Source organism: Panonychus citri, unplaced genomic scaffold (assembly GCF_014898815.1).
Source record: "Panonychus citri isolate SS breed McGregor unplaced genomic scaffold, ASM1489881v1 Contig00077, whole genome shotgun sequence".
Classification (NCBI taxonomy): domain Eukaryota; kingdom Metazoa; phylum Arthropoda; class Arachnida; order Trombidiformes; family Tetranychidae; genus Panonychus; species Panonychus citri.
In genome coordinates, this window is record NW_026515482.1 from 49,933 (window position 1) to 71,564 (window position 21,632).

The 21,632-nt window shown below is 31.1% G+C and overlaps 6 protein-coding genes across 7 annotated transcripts; 3 read left to right on the top strand and 3 right to left on the bottom strand.

Annotated features, from left to right (window-relative positions):
• Nucleotides 1-500: 500 nt before the first annotated feature.
• LOC128387163 (uncharacterized) lies at nucleotides 501-1,926 on the top strand. Its single transcript, XM_053346339.1, has 2 exons — nucleotides 501-1,604; nucleotides 1,685-1,926. The coding sequence occupies exons 1-2, from the start codon at nucleotides 568-570 to the stop codon at nucleotides 1,746-1,748; spliced, it is 1,101 nt and encodes a 366-aa protein (XP_053202314.1). The 5' UTR covers nucleotides 501-567; the 3' UTR covers nucleotides 1,749-1,926.
• Nucleotides 1,927-2,849: 923 nt separating this feature from the next.
• On the top strand, nucleotides 2,850-4,638 carry LOC128386971 (uncharacterized). The gene is made up of 2 exons (XM_053346098.1): nucleotides 2,850-3,957; nucleotides 4,035-4,638. The coding sequence occupies exons 1-2, from the start codon at nucleotides 3,419-3,421 to the stop codon at nucleotides 4,636-4,638; spliced, it is 1,143 nt and encodes a 380-aa protein (XP_053202073.1). The 5' UTR covers nucleotides 2,850-3,418.
• A 3,101-nt stretch (nucleotides 4,639-7,739) lies between these two features.
• LOC128387161 (uncharacterized) lies at nucleotides 7,740-9,731 on the bottom strand. The gene is made up of 2 exons (XM_053346335.1): nucleotides 8,609-9,731; nucleotides 7,740-8,540 (listed from the first exon to the last, which is right to left on the bottom strand). Exons 1-2 carry the CDS (start codon nucleotides 9,643-9,645, stop codon nucleotides 8,213-8,215), a joined length of 1,365 nt encoding a protein of 454 aa, XP_053202310.1. The 5' UTR covers nucleotides 9,646-9,731; the 3' UTR covers nucleotides 7,740-8,212.
• A 463-nt stretch (nucleotides 9,732-10,194) lies between these two features.
• Nucleotides 10,195-12,642, top strand: LOC128387162 (uncharacterized). 2 transcript variants are annotated; one of them, XM_053346337.1, is made up of 2 exons: nucleotides 10,195-11,608; nucleotides 11,725-12,642. In XM_053346337.1, exons 1-2 carry the CDS (start codon nucleotides 10,386-10,388, stop codon nucleotides 11,732-11,734), a joined length of 1,233 nt encoding a protein of 410 aa, XP_053202312.1. In that variant the 5' UTR covers nucleotides 10,195-10,385; the 3' UTR covers nucleotides 11,735-12,642. The 2 variants fall into 2 exon arrangements, with proteins under 2 accessions (XP_053202312.1, XP_053202311.1); XM_053346336.1 differs by having other exon boundaries at nucleotides 11,935-12,642.
• Nucleotides 12,643-13,462: 820 nt separating this feature from the next.
• Nucleotides 13,463-15,392, bottom strand: LOC128387158 (uncharacterized). Its single transcript, XM_053346333.1, has 2 exons — nucleotides 14,311-15,392; nucleotides 13,463-14,242 (listed from the first exon to the last, which is right to left on the bottom strand). The coding sequence occupies exons 1-2, from the start codon at nucleotides 15,336-15,338 to the stop codon at nucleotides 13,597-13,599; spliced, it is 1,674 nt and encodes a 557-aa protein (XP_053202308.1). The 5' UTR covers nucleotides 15,339-15,392; the 3' UTR covers nucleotides 13,463-13,596.
• Nucleotides 15,393-19,581: 4,189 nt separating this feature from the next.
• LOC128387157 (uncharacterized) lies at nucleotides 19,582-21,532 on the bottom strand. The gene is made up of 2 exons (XM_053346332.1): nucleotides 20,429-21,532; nucleotides 19,582-20,361 (listed from the first exon to the last, which is right to left on the bottom strand). Exons 1-2 carry the CDS (start codon nucleotides 21,466-21,468, stop codon nucleotides 19,716-19,718), a joined length of 1,686 nt encoding a protein of 561 aa, XP_053202307.1. The 5' UTR covers nucleotides 21,469-21,532; the 3' UTR covers nucleotides 19,582-19,715.
• Nucleotides 21,533-21,632: the final 100 nt, after the last annotated feature.

A 21,632-nucleotide genomic window follows, 5' to 3' on the forward strand; every position in this document is an offset into this window, starting at 1 on the left:
TTAACAATGTACATTAATTAAATGAAGATACGAAATGTTGTTAATCGGATTCGACTGACTAATGCACTTATGATTGGATATACAAATTGAAGACGAATTTTTAATTATCAACAAGAAAGGAGCCGATTGCTTAGATATTGTTATCCGTCTTGTTGAGAAAAGTCCAGTTAATTTAACCTCAGAAACAGAAGATTATGATGCAGTTGAGAGACACTTAAATTACTTGATTTATTAATTGCTGGATTATGTGACAAATCATTTAAATATTCTTTAATTGCATATTGTGATTTCATTTTAAATTGAACAAAAGTCTGATTGTTTATTGTGTTGTCTTATTAATTTCATCATCACAACGCTAATTTGATTCGACTTAAATTTTGTGATGCAAATATCGACGTAAGAGCTGTCAACTGCTCTCTCTCTCTCTCTCTTTGGAGAAAACCTAGTCGTCATCATTTTCTTTTGTCTTTCTTGTCTATAAAAGTTTAATTCTTTTCTAAAACGGTCCACTGGACCGGGTCCAGTTAAACATTAATTTCTTTCAAGTGATCATTAAACTGCCTCAAGATGGAAGATCAATTTATCCTTTTAGAAAATGATTATGTTACTATTGTGAATAGAGAAAAATCTTACAAAATTTCTAAACAAAAGTTATCGTCGATTCCTTACTTTGTGAAATTATTTGCCGATTCTAATTGTGACACAACCAAAATAGAACTTGATCTTGATGAAAGTTCATTTGATAATATTATCGAGTTTATTCTGGATGGTCATTTATCGATTTCCATTGAAAATGCCTTATCAATGATGGAAACTGCTGATTACCTCGGACTGGGCGAAATTAAACAGAAGTATTTTGATTTCTACCAATCGAATTTCAACATCAAACTATTGGAAGAGTTCTTGGATTTTTACGATAAACGTAAATCCCCTGAAATGTTTACTGAAGAAAAGCTCAATTCATTTATTGCGAAATTTTTCCTTCCAATTACTCGCACACGAACATTTCTAAAATTTCCAGTCGCTCTATTGGAACGAATTTTGAAGTTGAATTTGGTTGTTTCTTTCGAGTTTCAAATATATGAAGCCATTAAGCGATGGAGCTTTTTCAATAAAAAGGCTCGAATACAATATCTACCTCAACTCATGAAATTCATCAATTTTTGTCGTTTGAATGATGTAGAGATTCAAAGTGTCGCCTCGATGCTTACAACTCCTGGATTCACTCTCAACGCTCCACAGTCGAAGAAGAAATCTCCCCGTGCCTGTCTTCCCGAATTCTGCCAATCTGATTGCATAATTAATCGACATTATGATAAGTCGTTGGTTGCAATCTATGAACTGAGTAAAGATAAAATTAACATTCGACGTTTATCAAGATCGAACCTCTGGACTAAATATGGTCAATTCACTCGCGATGAGACAATGTCCACTTCTCTGATTGAGGCTGATCATATAGTCGATATAATCTATGATTCCGGAAGAAAAGGTATTCGAGTTGATTTGATTTCAAAGAAATTCAAATATCTCAAAATGTTTGGTGGTGACAATTCTTATTATGGTCAAGTTTACAAGTATTTCGCTCATGATATTTGTTGCAATCAGTAAGTATTGATGCTTATTGATAACATAATACATGTATGTACTAGTATTACTAAATACTCTTTTTCTTTTGCATTCTCAGTACTTACGTAAAAATCAGTGACTCGCTAAGTGGATCTAATATTTGCAAAAATTTGAACATCTAACGTTTGGAAGCCATTTTTCTCGGTGAGCACTTGGAGGCAATTTGTAATGGAACTGGAAATGACTTTGACTCTACTAGAACTGATGATGGATGGGAAGATTGCGTCATTGAATCTCGTTGTCCTAAGGAGTCGCATGGGCTGGTGAATGCTCATTGTTATTGCCCGTCTCTTGATTATCGCAAATCGCAATTGGCAATTGATGTCTAAAATTGAATCTCATGAAAAGATGATCGCAATTGCATCGATTTGTTTACCAATTGATTTTGAAAATTAACTGATCGATTTAAAATATTGATGTTTAATCACTTAAAACAATTAAGTTTGATTGAGCTTTTCTTAATTTACGTGATAATTTTCACTTTCATATTCCATTATTGTTTCTTAATTTCAATTCATTCGCAATTATGAACCTTAAAACAGAAATGATTAACTTTGATCAATAATTAAAAATTTCCACAATCTCATGCAAACAAATTGTTTGATCAGTTTTCAATTAATCCGATCTTCATTTGGTGATTTTCCTCATTTAATAGATATTTATTCTGGATGGAAGCGCGAACTTGAAATAAAGAAAACAAGAAAAATCATGCGATCAACATGATCGCTTTTCTTAGTAAATTTGAGAGATCGAATCATGAATGTCGTCTTTTCTGTCTTTTTTTGATCAAACGGAACAAAAATTTTGTCAACCTTAAGTTAAACAGGGTAATCAAATCTTTGATTAACCCCTCGAAGTTTAATATCCCAGGGCGTGCGATCGATACAATTGAAAAACTTACATTCATCTGCTGCTCTTTATTTTCTCTTTCTTTTCTGTCTAATCCTCTTATTAATCTCATTAACATTTCAATTTGGTCAATTTAACGCCGCTTTTTTTCATTAATTAATAACTTTTGACCCTGACCACCTATGACATTGGTTCTATTTTATGTTGTTGAAGATTTTATTGCTAATAATCTCTGCATATATTTAATACAAATAATGTATCTTCTCAATGTCGAGGCTCAAATGTCCTGTTTAATTTTCTTAATTTTAAATTCGCGCTCCCATCTGGTAGATGGCGAAAGTAGTGGACATCATTTTTTTCTTATCTAAAAAGCTGAAAGAGTTGATTAAGTAACTTAAATTAAGTTAAACAGTTGAACAGTTACTTTACGTTTTAACGAGTGAACATCAAACCGCTTCAAGATGGAAAACCAATTGGTACCATTAGATGAAAATATGAAAGTTACGATTGTGAACCGAAAAAAATCTTACGAAATTTCTAAACAAAAGTTATCATCGATTCCTTACTTTGTGAAACTATTTTCCAATTCTAATTGTGATACAACCAAAATAGAACTTGATCTTGATGAAAGTTCATTTGATAATATTATCGAGTTTATTCTGGATGGTCATTTATCGATTTCTATGGAAAGTGTCTTTCTAATGATGGAAACTGCTGACTACCTTGGAATGGGCGAAACTAAACAGAAATATTATGATCTCTATCAATCAAATTTCAACATCAAACTATTGGAAAAGTTTTAGATTTTTATGAGAATCATAAATGTCTTGAAAACATTAATGAAGAGAAGCTTAATTCCTTTATTAGGAAGTATTTCATTCCAATCTCTCACACAAAATCATATCTAAGATTTTCAGTTACTCTATTGGAGCGCTTATTAAAAATGGATTTGGTTGTTTCTTCGGAGTTGCAGATGTTCCAAGCTATTGTTCGATGGTTCGAAGTTGATGAAAATACCCGAAAACAATATCTACCTGAACTCATGAAGTTCATTAATTTTTATCGTATGAATGATGAAGAGATTCTAAATTGCGTGTCAATATTTGAGAGTGTTGGAATCGATTCTAATCTTCGACAAGGAAAGAAGCCGCGTGCTTATCTACCACAATTCTGCCAATTTGATTGTAAAATTAATCGACATTATGATAAGTCATTGATCTCAATCTATGAACTGGGTAAAGATAAAATTTACATTCGACGTTTATCAAGATCAAACCTCTGGACTAAATATGGTCAATTCACTCGAGATGAGACAATGTCCACTTCTCTGATTGAGGCTGATCATATAGTCGATGTAATATATGATTCTGGAAGAAAAGGTATTCGAGTTGATTTGATTGGAAAGAAATTCAAATATCTTAAAATGTTTGGTGGTGACAATTCTTATTATGGTCAAGCTTACAAGTATTTTGCTCATGATTAGTAAGTACACTCGAGTGTATATATTAATTCTTAACGATTATATGATCTAAATACTTTCTATCTTCTCATATTCTTAGCACTTCTTCAAAGATAAGAAAATCGTACATGAATCGCAAGAATGACAGAAATGTTTCTAAGCCATATAGTCTGGAAGCCATTTCTCTGGATGATTGCTTGGCGGGAATTTACCATGGAAATGCAGATTCTGTAGTGGTTAATGTTGGTCATATATCTGATAGCTGCGGGGTGGATAAATCTCATGATCAGTATTTTTATTGCACATCTCTTGATTATCGAAAATTGTCTTCATATGAGATAAAAGGACCTGTCCAAACTCGGTACTGTTTTTTCAGATACAAATCAGATACGGTAAAGGTCGTGTACTTTTTGACGAGCCATGAATTCTTTAAACAGATGCTTCAAGACGATTCAACTTATGTACTTGACTATTCGTTTCTGAAAGATTTCATCGGAAGCGATTCTCTTGATCACATTGAGCTGATTTCTCATAACAACTCGATTCTAATTTGCAACAAGGAATCGAAAATGATTTATTCTTTTAACGGTGATATTGATATTGATTACAATGACTCTGATTATTGGCAATTTATGTCTAAAATTGAATCTCCCGAAAAGATGATTACAATTGCATCTATTTGTTTGCCGATTGATTTTGAATAACTGATTGCCAATCAATTCAAACATCGATGTTCAATCATTCGAAACAGATCACCTTGATTGACTTTTCCTAATTTATGTAATAATCTTACCATTATATTTCAATTATCGCTTTTTAATTTCGTTTCAATAAATCAAATAAATCATTGGATTCTTTAACACGTACAAATAATGAACGGAACTCATTTTTTTTTGTTGACAGTCAAAAGGATTAGGAAGTAATATGAAGGCTCGATCATTTTGCTGATTCTTTCACACCAAAGAGTCTCTCAGTAAACTTTTATTGGAAATAAATTGTTTAGATTGGATCAGATTAATTAGAATCAATTAAAATCTAACCAACAATAGGCTTAACAAATCAATTAACAGATTTAATTTTCTTAATTAGAAGTTAATCTCATGACTCTCATCTAATAATCTAATCTCATGCAAGCATATTGATTGCTTTATCAGTTTTCAATTAAACTGATCTTCATCTGCTGATTTTCCTCATTTAATAGATATTTATTCTGGATGGAAGCGCGAACTTGAAATAAAGAAAACAAGAAAAATCATGCGATCAACATGATCGCTTTTCTTAGTAAATTTGAGAGATCGAATCATGAATGTCATCTTTTCTGTCTTTTTTTGATCAAACGGAACAAAAATTTTGTCAACCTTAAGTTAAACAGGGCAATCAAATCTTTGATTAACCCCTCGAAGTTTAATATCCCAGGGCGTGCGATCGATACAATTGAAAAACTTACATTCATCTGATGCTCTTTCTTTTCTCTTTCTTTTCTGTCTAATCCTCTTATTAATCTCATTAACATTTCAATTTGGTCAATTTAACGCCGCTTTTTTTCATTAATTAATAACTTTTGACCCTGACCACCTATGACATTAGTTCTATTTTATGTTGTTGAAGATTTTATTGCTAATAATCTCTGCATATATTTAATACAAGATTGTATCTTCTCAATGTCGAGGCTCAAATGTCCTGTTTAATTTTCTTAATTAGAAGTTAATCTCATGACTCTCATCTAATAATCTAATCTCATGCAAGCATATTGATTGCTTGATCAGTTTTCGGTAAGATGAGCGTTCATCTTACCCAGTTTTCAATTAAACTGATCTTCATCTGCTGATTTTCCTCATTTAATAGATATGACGAAATGTTCAGGTTTTGGTTTCTCATTTGATTACTACATATGATTGTAATTAGCTTTTATTTTTGATTTGGTGATTAATTAATTATCAATATTTTTTACATGAAACTCTAGACAAATTAAAAATCACCATTTAATGAATTAGTCTCAAAACGAGATTTATTAGATAATTAATATCTTTGGACCTGTTGATTAAGTCAAACATCCATTTCTTCACATTTATGTAAATTACAATCAAATTTCTTGAGTTTGAAAAGGAAACCAAGTAGAAACCATTAAATTGAGTCCATTTTCTTTGTCTACTAAAAGTTAAACTCTTTTATGAAAACCGTTAGTTTTTATTAATGATAATTAGAGATTAACAATGTACATTAATTAAATGAAGATACGAAATGTTGTTAATCGGATTCGACTGACTAATGCACTTATGATTGGATATACAAATTGAAGACGAATTTTAATTATCAACTAGAAAGGAGTCGATTGCTTAGATTTTGTTATCGGTTACATTGAGAAAACTAACAAAACTTCATTTAGTTCAAAACTATTGACTAGGAAAAGTCGACTTGCACCATCATAATGAAACTCAATGTTTACATTTCCAAGTTATTGAATCGAGATCTGAATCAGTCAACCTCAGAAACACAAGGTTGTGATCAAATCACTTGATTTATTAATTGTTGGATTATGATGTGACAAATCACTTAGATTTTCATTAATTGATTTCATTTTAAATTGAAAACAAGTCTGATTGTTTATTGTTTTGTCTTTAATTTCAATGTAATTTGCAAACCAGTTGATGGAGATTCAATTGATTCAAAGATATTCATGAAATGCATTAACTTTTCGATAACAATTTACCACGATAATATTTAATAACATCGATAACTATTACGGTTAAATAAATACCAGGGACGAAATGAAGCCAATACGTTTAGTCGCTAATCTATTTTTCAAATTTAGTCCGAAACATTACCAAGTCCAAAGCTTACTGAATGTTAACAGATCATTTTGAACCTTTGAACTTTTAAATTACAATTGAAATATGATGAGGCTTTTTAATTGTTTATCATAGTAATTGCATAAGCAATTAAGGTTTTCTGAGAATTGTTTTTGTTTTGAAAATTCTAATCTAATGATTGAAATCGGAGGATTTGACGATTCAAAATGATGTTAATTAAATTTTCTCAGCAATTAGTTGTAATAATCAACTTGTTCAGATCTCATATTAATATTAATAGTTGATAGACAAGATAAATCCAAAGCTTTGTGTACATAATTTGTAAACATTGGAAAAGAAAAATAAATTTTTTTTGCAAAATTGATTGAAATCCAATTGTTTCCAACTAATTGATTCAATTTACTTCGTTTAACAATTGAGATTAAATATCGTAATTGTATCTTTTCCTCTTCTATTAGATTCTTAACTCTATTCATTATCTTTAATCTTTTCTATCAATTTCTCAATTTGTGAGTTAATCTCCATCTCGAAATCTCTTTCATTCCAAGTCCAATCTCTTTGATTTGTTTAGTGAATTTTCCAGCGACATTAAAGTTAAAAGGAATTCGTCGATTGGGTCGAAAATTGTCCAGCAAAGTACCAAGAGTTTTGATAGCATAACAAGACTCGTTCGCTGCTCGATCAACAGAATAATCATTTAGAAATTCTTCACCATTGCTGTAAACATCATATCGAAACAGTTCTAAACTCAATCTAATCTTTTTTAATCTTCTCCATATAATCGATAACTTAATCAAAAAAGATCGGAACAGTCACTTGATCGCTTCTTCGAAATGTATTTTGATGGAATTTAATGATTGGATTTGAGAAATCATTATCTTAGGATCAACAAATCTGACTTGGTGATTAGTAGATTTCAGCTTTTGATCTTGGCGATTGGTGAATACGCACCTAAGACAATGTCAATAGAAATAAAGAATCAATATTTCATAAGATTTTTAATTATTAATGAATTAAATGATTTTATTGTTATTGATGAATTGAAATTAAGAAACAAAATGTAATATTGTAAGAAAGGTACATAAGGAATAGTCAATCAAATTTACTTGTTTCAAATGATTAAACATCAATATTTTAAATTGACTGACAATTAGTTATTACTCCAATCCGATCGGGAAAAAGACGGATGCAATTGCGATCATCTTTTCGGGAGATTCACTTGTAGATATAAATTGCCAGCAATCAGTAGCCTCAATATAAGAATAAATCATTTTCGATTCCTTGTTACAAATTAGAATCGAGTTGTTATGAGAGATCAGCTCAATGTGATCAAGAGAATCGCTTCCGATGAAATCTTTCAGAAACGAATAGTCAAGTACAGCTACTTTACTTCCAAATCCTCGCAATGAATGTCGACTGAAATCAACTTTCGTCAAATAATACAAGACTTTTGATTCGTTATTTGTATTTAAAGAGAAACATGACAGAGCTTGAGTTGATCCTTGGAATTCACAAGCAGACAGTTTTCGATAATCAACAGATCGAAGATAATATTGATTAGTCGATCTATGAACATCAAACTCATCAGATTCAGGGGATCTTTCAGGGGACTTATCATCAACACACGAATTGCTATCGTCATCATTCCATTCTTTAATCCAAGCATCATCACTCGAATATCCATCCCGATAGCAAATTCCCTCCAGCTTATCACCAGAGCAATGGCTTCCACACGCTTTATGTTGAAAACTTCATAACTAGATTCTTTAGGCCTATTCGCGATCTTTAAATGGGTACTAAGGGTGTAGAAAAGATAGAGAATAGTTAGATTATGTTATAACTAAGAATCAGTAAATATACTCACGAATCAGTACAAAAATCATGAGCGAAGTACTTGTAAACTTGACCATAATAAGAATCGTCACCACCAAACATTTTCAAATATTTGAATTTCTTTGTGTTCCAATCAACTCGAATACCTTTTCTTCCAGAATCATAGATTATATCGACAATATGATCAGCCTCAATCAGAGAAGTGGACATTGTCTCATCGCGAGTGAATCGGTAACTTTTTGTCCAATTATTTGATCTTGACAATCGACGGATCTCAATCTTATCTTCACCAAGTTCATAGATTGAGACCAAAGACTTGTAGGAATGTCGATTACTTTTACAATCAGATTGGCAGAATTCGGGTTGACAAGCATGGGGAGAATGTTCTTTCAACTGTTGATTGAACTCAGAATTTCCGAACCTTAAAAGGACTCTTGTTATCTCTCTTTCTGTCAAATGACAAAAATTGACGAACTTAATGAGTTGAGGAAGATATTTTTTCCGATCTTTTTCATTCGATTTAACCCAACGATCAATAGCTGCAACTATTTGATACTCGAAAGAAACAACCAAATCCATTTTTAAAATTCGTTCAATTAGAGCGACAGGAAACTGCAGAAATGCTAACGTGTTGGAAATTGGAACAAAATATTTCCCAATGAAAGATTTCACCGCATCTTCAGTAAAATTTTCAGGGTATTTACGATTCTCATAAAAATCCAAAAACTCGCTCAATCGTTTTATATTGAAATTAGACACGAAACAATCATAATACTTCTGCTTGATATCGTCCATTTCGAGATAATCAGCAATTTCCATCATTGAGAAGGCATTTTCCATGGATATTGATAGATGATTGTTGACGATAAAATCAACAATATTATCGAATGAACTTTCATCAAGATCAAATACTATTTTGGTTGTGTCGGCCAAGTCACAATCAGAATCGGCTAATAATTTCACAAAGTAAGGAATCGATGATAACTTTTGTTTAGAAATTTCGTAAGATTTTTTTCTATTCACAATCGTAACATTAGTATTTTCTAAAAGGATAAATTGATCTTCCATCTTGAACACTTTAAGGAAACTAACGGTTAAATGAAATTTGTTTTAATGAATCGAATTAAAAAGAATTAAGCTTATATATACAAAGAGAAAAGAAAATAATGGCCACTAGGTTCTCTCTTCAACAAAGAGTAATAGCTTACTGATCTTCGCTCCAAACACATTTCGTCATTCCCCAAATAGAAGCGCGTATTTAAAATTAAGACAATTAAAATATAATAAGAAATTGATTATGATCTCGATGCATTTGATTTCGACATAAATTTGATTAATAATTATTGATTTACAAGCGATTTGTTTCAATTATTCTAGATGATGTTCCAACTAACGGCTTTTTAGGTCTAAGGTGCTAATTCATTGTTGAGACCTTTTGTCATCAAATACTTAAAGTCTCGGCGTTTGGGATGTGGATATAATTGAAGCTTTCCTCTCTCAATATGAAATTTCACATGAAACTCTCAGTGAATTCAATATAACCGCGTCAATCTCATGTTATCATTTCTCAGCTGATAAATACAATTGACACCAAAGAGTAGTTCTCTTTGATTGTTGATATATTGACATAAACATTAAATCTGATGAAATATTGATTCTTTGTTTCTAATAGTAATTTTCTTTTGGGTTGTGCACAATTTACACACATTTCAATCTAAATTAATCGTCCAAAGTTTGATTATTTGTTGTAACCTATTAGATTTTCTCAATAATCTGTAAATTTTTTGTTATTATTTTCCACTAATCACATGATTGTTGGACAAGTGAATTTGAAGCCAATGGACAGTTCATTTCAAAGAATTGGAGAAATTTCTAGTACAACGGACTATCAATATCTTTGTGTGTTATTTCAAAATTTGATCAAAGATGTTGAGTTTTATCGTGATCAACTAAATTTGAATGGAAATTCAATTGCTGCTAGGAGAGAAACTGATTTTATAAGAAAAAAGATTGAAATTGTCAATGAAACTCTTTCCTCATTAAATTTCATCAAAACTCATTTAGAAGAAGCGGTCAATGTGATTGTTCCGATCTCTTATCCCTCTTCGCGTGGACCATCAGATGAATACGCTGATTTTGGTGTTTTGAGTTTATTAACTGAGACGTTGATTGGAAAATTCAAATCATTTACTAGTCGAAAACTAAGAGAATGTATAACCCAATTGGATTCTTTGGATTCTGGTCACAAATCTCCTTATGATTTCTCATCGATAATTAATGAACTGTTGAAGTCTTTGGAAAACAATTCAAATCCTGATTCTCAAATCCAATTAGAATCATTACTTAAACTTGCTCAAAGTGAATTACAATTTATCAGGCAATCAAAAGATATGAATGAAGGACAATTAACACTAATCAAAATCTATTGTGATAAACTTAATCTTCTGGATGATGAATTATCATCAATTGACAAGGAAACGGAAAACAAACCAAAGCAAAAAGCAAAGAAATTACGAGATATCGTTAATGGAACTCGATTAATTATCAAAGAAACGTTCGAATTGATTGTTGCTCTAAAAACAATCGATTGGATCAACGAAAGTGACGACATATTTGTCATGATTAACGAGAAAGGGGTTTATTCTTTTGATGATGTTATCGATTACATGGAGAAGATTAAAAAAGATTGGATTGAGTTCAAAACTGTTAATGAAACGAGTAAAGTTTGTCGACTTGCAGCATTAAGGAGATTCAATGTTTACATCAAACAAATGAAGAAATTGTCAATACTTAAATCTGAATTGGAATCAGATTGGATCATTTTAGGAATAAAAAATATCACAAATAGTTTCAATCGAATTGAAAAGTCTTCCTTGTGGATTAGAAAAAGTGCTCATTGGCTCACTTATAAGATTATGCCCAAGCCAACGGTCAATGTTCCTGATGGATTCATCCGGGATGATCCTATTTATGAAGAATTGAATTCGAATCTGCATCAACATGTTTTAATTATTTTAATTCATATTATAAGGTATCTTCATTATCTTAGTTTATCGACTTGGAACAAATTTCAGATTAGAAAACCCGGAAAAGTATGTTATGATTTCATTGATATGTTCTTTGTTATCGAATCTTCAATTGCTTCAGATTTCAATGATGATGAATTACATTCGATATCTTTAGACTTGGCTGATCGTTTATGTTTGGCAAAGATCAAAATTGCAAACGATCGAGATGCATTAGAATATCGACTTTTCCGTTATAAGCCAAAAAAACCTCATAAATTTCCCGAATTACAGAAAATACTGCAAATTAAACATAGCAAGAAATATTCTAAGACATTCTACTATTTCAAAGAAAATTTAGATGAAATTCTCAATGGATTCAATCGTAAAGTTACTAATCGAGGACAAATGATGATCATGGAAAGTGGCATGGAAATGATGAAAAGATCATGGAGAACATTGAAGCTTTTTCGATGAAGCCTATCGGACAGGAGAAGATTTTCTAATGGATTATATCGTTAATCAAGCATCGAATGAGTTTTGTTATGTTATCGAAACTCTTGGCACTTTGTTGGACAATTTTCGACCCAATAGACGAACTCCTTTTAGCTTTAGCGCCGATGGAAAATTCACCAAACAAATTAACGAGATTGGACTTGGAATGAAAAAAGATTTCGAGATGGAGATTAACTCACAAATAGAGAAATTAAAAGCTTCGATCAAAGAAAACGAAGAGAATTTAGAATCGACAAAAGAGGAAAAGATACAATTAAGATACTTAACATCGATAGTCAAACGAAGTAAATTGATTCCAATCAAAGAGATCGAATTGAGTGAAAAAGATGAAATTGAAATATTAAGAGAGATAATCGAAGAGTATGAATACACTTTGATTCTTTATGGACCAATTAATTGATTTTGTAACCCGACAATTTGATACTAGAACAAAATATTCTCTATTCTTATAATTTCCTTTATGTAATCATGCCAATCCGAAGGAGATGAACATAAAATTATCAATTTTACATTGATTTAGTTGAAGATTCTAATGAAAAGCTAATTAATCATCATCTACAGTTAATCATTTGAATATCAAAGAACTGAAAAATTAGTTGCTAATTCACTAGTAACAAATTGCGATTAGCTGATTCATAATACTTTTGCTCCGAGCTTCATCTTTGGCTATCAGGTGAGAAATATTAACCATTAACATCGAAACATTGTGAATTCGAGCTTTAAAGTTAAATCAACAAGTTAATTCTTGTCGAGAGTTATTATTGGATTAAAGCGAAGACATTGAGTGAATCACATTAACAACATTTCGTATCTTCATTTAATTAATGTACATTGTTAATCTTTAATTATCACAGTTAAAAGAAACGGTTTTCACAAAAAGAGTTTAACTTTTAACTGTCAAAAGAAAATCGTCGAGTCTATTCGGTTTCCTTTTCAAACTCAAGACATTCGATTGCAATTTACATAAATGTGAAGAAATGGATGTTGGACTTAATCAACAGGTCCAAAGATACTAATTATCTAATAGAACTTGACTAATACATTGAAAAGCGAAGATATTAATGATCAATTCTAGTCAAATCAATAATAAGAGCCAATTAACAATCGGATTATAAACCAAAGCAAAAACAATTCGTCATTGGTAACTAGAAGCAGCTCAATTTTCCTAATTAATCTGATGCAATGTAAACAATTTATTTCTAATAGACTAAAGTGAATAATTAATAAACTCTTTCGACTTTTTAATAAAAAAGAAATTCTTTCAAAGAATTGACAAAATAATTTCTAACTAAAGGTTGATGAATCTTTAAATTATTTTCTAATCATTTTGATCGTGGATAAAAAAAAGATGAGATTCGTTATGATTTGTAATTGGCAATGAATTGAATGATTTTATTGAGTTGAAATTAAGTGAAAATGAAATATTATGGTGAAGATAAACATGTAAATTGAGAAAATTGAGAATCAATATTTCAACAGATTTGCAATTAATTAGTTATTATTCCAATCCGATCGGGAAAAAGACGGATGCAATTGTGATCATCTTTTCGGGAGATTCAATTTTAGACATAAATTGCCAATGATCAGAATCCACAACATAAGAATAGATTATTTTCGATTCCTTGTTGCAAATTAGAATCAAGTTGTTATGAGAAATCAGCTCGATGTGATCAAGAGAATCGCTTCCGATGAAATCTTTCAGAAACGAATAGTCAAGTGCATACACTTTACTTTTATCATCTCGTAATAAATATCGACTGAAATCACGTTTCGTCAAATAGTACAAGACTTTGTGATAATTTGATTCGCTATTTGGATTTGAAGACAAACATGACAGAGCTTGAGCTGATCCTTTGAGTTCACCAGAGGACAATTCTCGATAATCAAGAGATGGAAGATAATATTGCTTTTGCGATTTCTTAATAAAAGCATCACACTCATCAGATTCCGAAGATCTATGATTACGTCGTTTATCCAGCAAATCATCAAAGTAACTATCATCAAATTCATCAAAATCGTCGTGATTGTTATTTCGATAGCAAATTCCTTCAAACTTTTCATCCAGAGAAATAGCTTCCACATGCGTTATATTGGAACGTTTATGATTAAATTCCGTTGGTGGATTCTTGATCTTTACATAAGTGCTAAGAATATCAAAAAGATAGAGAATAGTTAGATTATGTTAACACTAAGAATCAGTAAATATACTCACGAATCAGTACAAATATCATGAGCGAAATATTTGTAAGCTTGACCATAATAAGAATCGTCACCACCAAACATTTTCAAGTTTCTGAATTTCTTTGAAATCAAATCAACTCGAATACCTTTTCTTCCAGAATCATAGATTATATCGACAATATGGTCAGCCTCAATCAGAGAAGTGGACATTGTCTCATCTCGAGTAAATTGGTAACTTTTTGTCCAATTATTTGATCTTGACAATCGACGGATCTCAATCTTATCTTCACCAAGTTCATAGATTGAGACCAAAGACTTGTAGGAATGTCGATTACTTTTACAATCAGATTGGCAGAATTCGGGTTGACAAGCATGGGGAGAATGTTCTTTCAACTTTTGAGTGATCTCAGAATTTCCGATCCTAAAAAGGACTCTTGTTATCTCTCTTTCTGTCAAATGACAAAAATTGACGAACTTAATGAGTTGAGGAAGATATTTTTTCCGATCTTTTTCATTCGATTTAACCCAACGATCAATAGCTGCAACTATTTGATACTCGTAAGAAACAACCAAATCCATTTTTAAAATTCGTTCAATTAGAGCGACAGGAAACTGCATAAATGCTAATGTGTTGGAAATTGGAACGAAATATTTCCCAATGAAAGATTTCACCTTATCTTCAGTAAAATTTTCCGGGTAATTACGATTCTCATAAAAATCCAAAAACTCGCTCAATCGTTTTATATTGAAATTAGACACGAAACAATCATAATACTTCTGTTTGATATCGTCCATTCCGAGATAATCAGCAATTTCCATCATTGAGAAGGCACTTTCCATGGATATTGATAGATGATTGTTGACGATAAAATCAACAATATTATCAAATGAACTTTCATCAAGATCAAGTTCTATTTTGGTTGTGTCACAATCAGAATCGGCTAATAATTTCACAAAGTAAGGAATCGACGATAACTTTTGTTTAGAAATTTCGTAAGATTTTTTTCTATTCACAATCGTAACATTATCATTTTCTAAAAGGATAAACTGATCTTCCATCTTGAACACTTTAAGAAAACTAACGGTTAAATGAAATTTGTTTTAATGAATCAATTAAAAAGAATTAAGCTTATATATACAAAGAGAAAAGAAAATAATGGCCACTAGGTTCTCTCTTCAACAAAGAGTAATAGCTCACTGATCTTCGCTCCAAACACATTTCGTCATTCCTCAAATGGAAGCGCGTATTTAAAATTAAGAAAATTAAAATTAATAAGAGATTGATTGTGATCTCGATTCATTTGATTTCGACATATAAAAAATATTTTTCATGGAAAAATCTCTAATAGCCTCTGAGAAAAAAGGCCTCAAAGTTTGAACTTTGACCGCGATTATCTCGAAAAGTACTGATCAGGTCGATTTGAAAATAAGTCCAAACTATTTCTTTTTTTAGGCCCTACAAACCCTGAAAGTTTCAACTCTTAACTCAAAACTAAAATTCGGCGACCCTTCTCCTTTGATTAATAATTATTGATTTACAAGCGATTTGTTTCAATTATCCTAGATGATGTTCTAACTAACGGCTTTTTAGGTCCTAGGTGATAATTCATTGGTGAGACCTTTTGTCATCAGATACTTAAAGTCTCGGCGTTTGGGATGTGGATATAATTGAAGCAGAAGCAGCGAGATGTTGTTAATTGGGTTCCACTAATTGTTGAATTATTAAGGTTAGGATTTGGTTCAGAGGAACGTAGATTCCTTGATTCATTTGATTAGCTCTGGTTGATTTAAATAAAATTTCCTCAAAAAGAAGGAAACAGTTTTCAAGATCAGAAAAAAGTTATCAATTTAATTCGTATCAACAAAAAGAAGTTAGTTTTCCTCTCTCAATATGAAATTTCACATGAAACTATCAGTGAATTCAATATAACCGCGTCAATCTCATGTTATCATTTCTCAGCTGATAAATACAATTGACACCAAAGACTCTTTGGCAAAGAGTAGTTCTCTTTGATTGTTGATATATTGACATAAACATTAAATCTGATGAAATATTGATTCTTTGTTTCTAATAGTAATTTTCTTTTGGGTTGTGCACAATTTACACACATTTCAATCTAAATTAATCGTCCAAAGTTTGATTATTTGTTGTAACCTATTAGATTTTCTCAATAATCTGTAAGTTTTTTGTTATTATTTTCCACTAATTACATGATTGTTGGACAAGTGAATTTGAAGCCGATGGACAGTTCATTTCAAATAATTGGAGAAATTTCTAGTACAACGGACTATCAATATCTTTGTGTGTTATTTCAAAATTTGATCAAAGATGTTGAGTTTTATCGTGATCAACTAAATTTGAATGGAAATTCAATTGCTGCTATGAGAGAAACTGATTTCATAAGAAAAAAGATTGAAATTGTGAATGAAACTCTTTCATCATTAAATTTCATCAAAACTCATTTAGAAGAAGCGGTCAATGTGATTGTTCCGATCTCTTATCCCTCTTCGCGTGGACCATCAGATGAATACGCTGATTTTGGTGTTTTGAGTTTATTAACTGAGACGTTGATTGGAAAATTCAAATCATTTACTAGTCGAAAACTAAGAGAATGTATAACCCAATTGGACTCTTTGGATTCTGGTCACAAATCTCCTTATGATTTCTCATCGATTATTGACAAACTGTTGAAGTCTTTGGAAAACAATTCAAATCCCGATTCTCAAATCCAAGTAGAATCATTACTTAAACTTGCTCAAAGTGAATTACAATTCATCAAGCAATCAAAAGATATGAATGAAGGACAATTAACCCTAATCAAATTCTATTGTGATAAACTTAATCTCCTGAACGATGAATTATCATCGGTTGACAAGGAAACAGAAAATAAACCAAAGCAAAAAGCAAAGAAATTACGAGATATCGTTAATGGAACTCGATTAATTATCAAAGAAACGTTTGAATTGATTGTTGCTCTAAAAACAATCGATTGGATCAACGAAAGCGACGAGATATTTGCAATAATTAACGAGAAAGGAGCTGATTCTTTTGATGATGTTATCAATTACATGGAGAAGATTAAAAGAGATTGGATTGAGTTCAAAACTGTTAATGAAACGAGTAAAGTTTGTAGACTTGCAGCATTAAGGAGATTCAATGTTTACATCAAACAAATGAAGAAATTGTCAATGATTAAATCTGAATTGGAATCAGATTGGATCATTTTAGGAATAAAAAATATCACAAATAATTTCAATCGAATTGAAAGATCTTCCTTGTGGGTTAGAAAAAGTGCTCATTGGCTCACTTATAAGAATATGCCCAAGCCAACGGTCAATGTTCCTGATGGATTCATTCGGGATGATCCTATTTATGAGGAATTGAATTCAAATCTACATCAACATGTTTTAATTATTTTAATTCATATTATAAGGTATCTTCATTATCTTAGTTTATCGACTTGGAACAAATTTCAGATTAGAAAACCCGGAAAAGTATGTTATGATTTCATTGATATGTTCTTTGTTATCGAATCTTCAATTGCTTCAGATTTCAATGATGATGAATTACATTCGATATCTTTAGACTTGGCTGATCGTTTATGTTTGGCAAAGATCAAAATTGCAAACGACCGAGATGCATTAGAATATCGACTTTTCCGTTATAAGCCAAAAAAACCTCATAAATTTCCCGAATTACAGAAAATACTGCAAATTAAACATAGCAAGAAATATTCTAAGACATTCTACTATTTCAAAGAAAATTTAGATGAAATTCTCAATGGATTCAATCGTAAAGTTACTAATCGAGGACAAATGATGATCATGGAAAGTGGCATGGAAATGATGAAAAGATCATGGAGAACATTGAAGCTTTTTCGATACGAAGCCTATCGGACAGGAGAAGATTTTCTAATGGATTATATCGTTAATCAAGCATCGAATGAGTTTTGTTATGTTATCGAAACTCTTGGCACTTTGTTGGACAATTTTCGACCCAATAGACGAACTCCTTTTAGCTTTAGCGCCGATGGAAAATTCACCAAACAAATAAACGAGATTGGACTTGGAATGAAAAAAGATTTCGAGATGGAGATTAACTCACAAATAGAGAAATTAAAAGCTACGATCAAAGAAAACGAAGAGAATTTAGAATCGACAAAAGAGGAAAAGATACAATTAAGATACTTAACATCGATAGTCAAACGAAGTAAATTGATTCCAATCAAAGAGATCGAATTGAGTGAAAAAGACGAAATTGAAATATTAAGAGAGATAATTGAAGAGTATGAATACACTTTGATTCTTTATGGACCAATTAATTGATTTTGTAACCCAACAATTTGATACTAGAACAAAATATTTTCTATTCTTATAATTTCCTTTATGTAATCATGCCAATCCGAAGAAGATGAACATAAAATTATCAATTTTACATTGATTTAGTTGAAGATTCTAATGAAAAGCTAATTAATCATCATCTACAGTTAATCATTTGAATATCAAAGAACTGAAAAATTAGTTGCTAATTCACTAGTCACAAATTGCGATTAGCTGATTCACAATACTTTTTCTCCGAGCTTCATCTTTGGCTATCAGGTGAGAAATATTAACATCGGAACATTGTGAATTCGAGCTTTAAAGTTAAGTCAACAAGTTAAATCTTGTCGAGAGTTATTATTGGATGAAAGCGAAGACATTGAGTGAATCACATTAACAACATTTCGTATCTTCATTTAATTAATGTACATTGTTAATCTTTAATTATCACAGTTAAAAGAAACGGTTTTCACAAAAAGAGTTTAACTTACAACTGTCAAAAGAAAATGAACTCCATTTAATGTTTTCTACTCGGTTTCCTTTTCAAACTCAAGACATTCGATTGCAATTTACATAAATGTGAAGAAATAAATGTTTGACTTAATCAACAGGTCCAAAGATACTAATTATCTAATAGAACTTGACTTGTGACTAATACATTGAAAAGCGAAGATATTAAATATCAATTCTAGTCAAATCAATAATAAGAGCCAATTAACAATCGGATTATAAACCAAAGCAAAAACAATTCGTCATTGGTAACTAGAAGCAGCTCAATGTTTCTAATTAATCTGATGCAATGTGAACAATTTATTTCTTATAGACTAAAGTGAATAATTAATAAACTCTTTCGACTTTTTAATAAAAAAGAAGTTCTTTCAAAGAATTGACAAAATAATTTCTAACTAAAGGTTGATGAATCTTTAAATTATTTTCTAATCATTTTGATTGTGGATAAAAAAAAAGATGAGATTCGTTATGATTTGTAATTGGCAATGAATTGAATGATTTTATTGAGTTGAAATTAAGTGAAAATGAAATATTATGGTGAAGATAAACATGTAAATTGAGAAAATTGAGAATCAATATTTCAACAGATTTGCAATTAATTAGTTATTATTCCAATCCGATCGGGAAAAAGACGGATGCAATTGCGATCATCTTTTCGGGAGATTCAATTTTAGACATAAATTGCCAATGATCAGAATCCACCACATAAGAATAGATTATTTTCGATTCCTTGTTGCAAATTAGAATCGAGTTGTTATGAGAAATCAGCTCGATGTGATCAAGAGAATCGCTTCCGATGAAATCTTTCAGAAACGAATAGTCAAGTGCATACACTTTACTTTTATCATCTCGTAATAAATATCGACTGAAATCACGTTTCGTCAAATAGTACAAGACTTTGTGATAATTTGATTCGCTATTTGGATTTGAAGACAAACATGACAGAGCTTGAGCTGATCCTTTGAGTTCACCAGAGGACAATTCTCGATAATCAAGAGATGGAAGATAATATTGCTTTTGTGATTTCTTAATAAAATTATCACACTCATCAGATTCCGAAGATCTATGATTACGTCGTTTATCCAGCAAATCATCAAAATAACTATCATCAAATTCATCAAAATCGTCGTGATTGTTATTTCGATAGCAAATTCCTTCAAACTTTTCATCCAGAGAAATAGCTTCCACATGCGTTATATTGGAACGTTTATGATTAAATTCCGTTGGTGGATTCTTGATCTTTACATAAGTGCTAAGAATATCAAAAAGATAGAGAACAGTTAAATTATGTTATCACTAAGATCAGTAAATATACTCACGAATCAGTACAAATATCATGAGCGAAATATTTGTAAGCTTGACCATAATAAGAATCGTCACCACCAAACATTTTCAAGTATTTGAATTTCTCTGTGTTCCAATCAATTCGAATACCTTTTCTTCCAGAATCATAGATTATATCGACAATATGGTCAGCCTCAATCAGAGAAGTGGACATTGTCTCATCGCGAGTGAATCGGTAACTTTTTGTCCAAATATTTGCTCTTGATAATCGACGGATCTCAATGTTATCTTCACCAAGTTCATAGATTGAGACCAAAGATTTGGTGGAATGTCGATTACTTTTACAATCAGATTGGCAGAATTCGAGTTGACAAGCATGGTGAGAATGATCTTTCAACTGTGGAGTATCGAAAGTGACCCCATAATATTTGACCTTGTTAACGACTTTTTTCATTTCTCTTTCTGTCAAATGACAAAAATTGACGAACTTAATGAGTTGAGGAAGATATTTTTTCCGATCTTTTTCATTCGATTTAACCCAACGTTCAATAGCTTCAACTATTTGATACTCGTAAGAAACAACCAAATTCATTTTCAAAATTCGTTCAATTAGAGCGACAGGAAACTTAAGAAACGCTCTCGTATTGGAAATTGGAACGAAATATTTCCCAATGAAAGATTTCACCTTATTTTCAGTAAAATTTTCAGGGTATTTACGATTCTCATAAAAATCCAAAAACTCTTCTAAACGTTTAATGTTGAAATTTGACACGAAACAATCATAATACTTCTGTTTGATATCTTCCATTCCGAGATAATCAGCAATTTCCATCATTGAGAAGGCACATTCCATGGAAATTGATAAATGATTGTTGAGAACAAAATCAACAATATTATCGAATGAACTTTCATCAAGATCAAGTTTTATTTCGGCCAAGTCACAATTATTAGGATCTGAAAACAGTTTCACAAAGTAAGGAATCGACGATAACTTTTGTTTAGAAATTTCGTAAGATTTTTTTCTATTCACAATCGTAACATTATCATTTTCTAAAAGGATAAACTGATCTTCCATCTTGAGGCTGATTGATGTTAGTTTGAATGATATTGATAGTTAAATAACCTTTTGAAAAAATTAAGCTTTTTATAGATGAAAAGACAAAAGAAAATGATGTCCACTAGGTTTTCTCTCTCAACTCAATACATTTCGTCATCTACCAAATGGAAGCGCGAATTTGA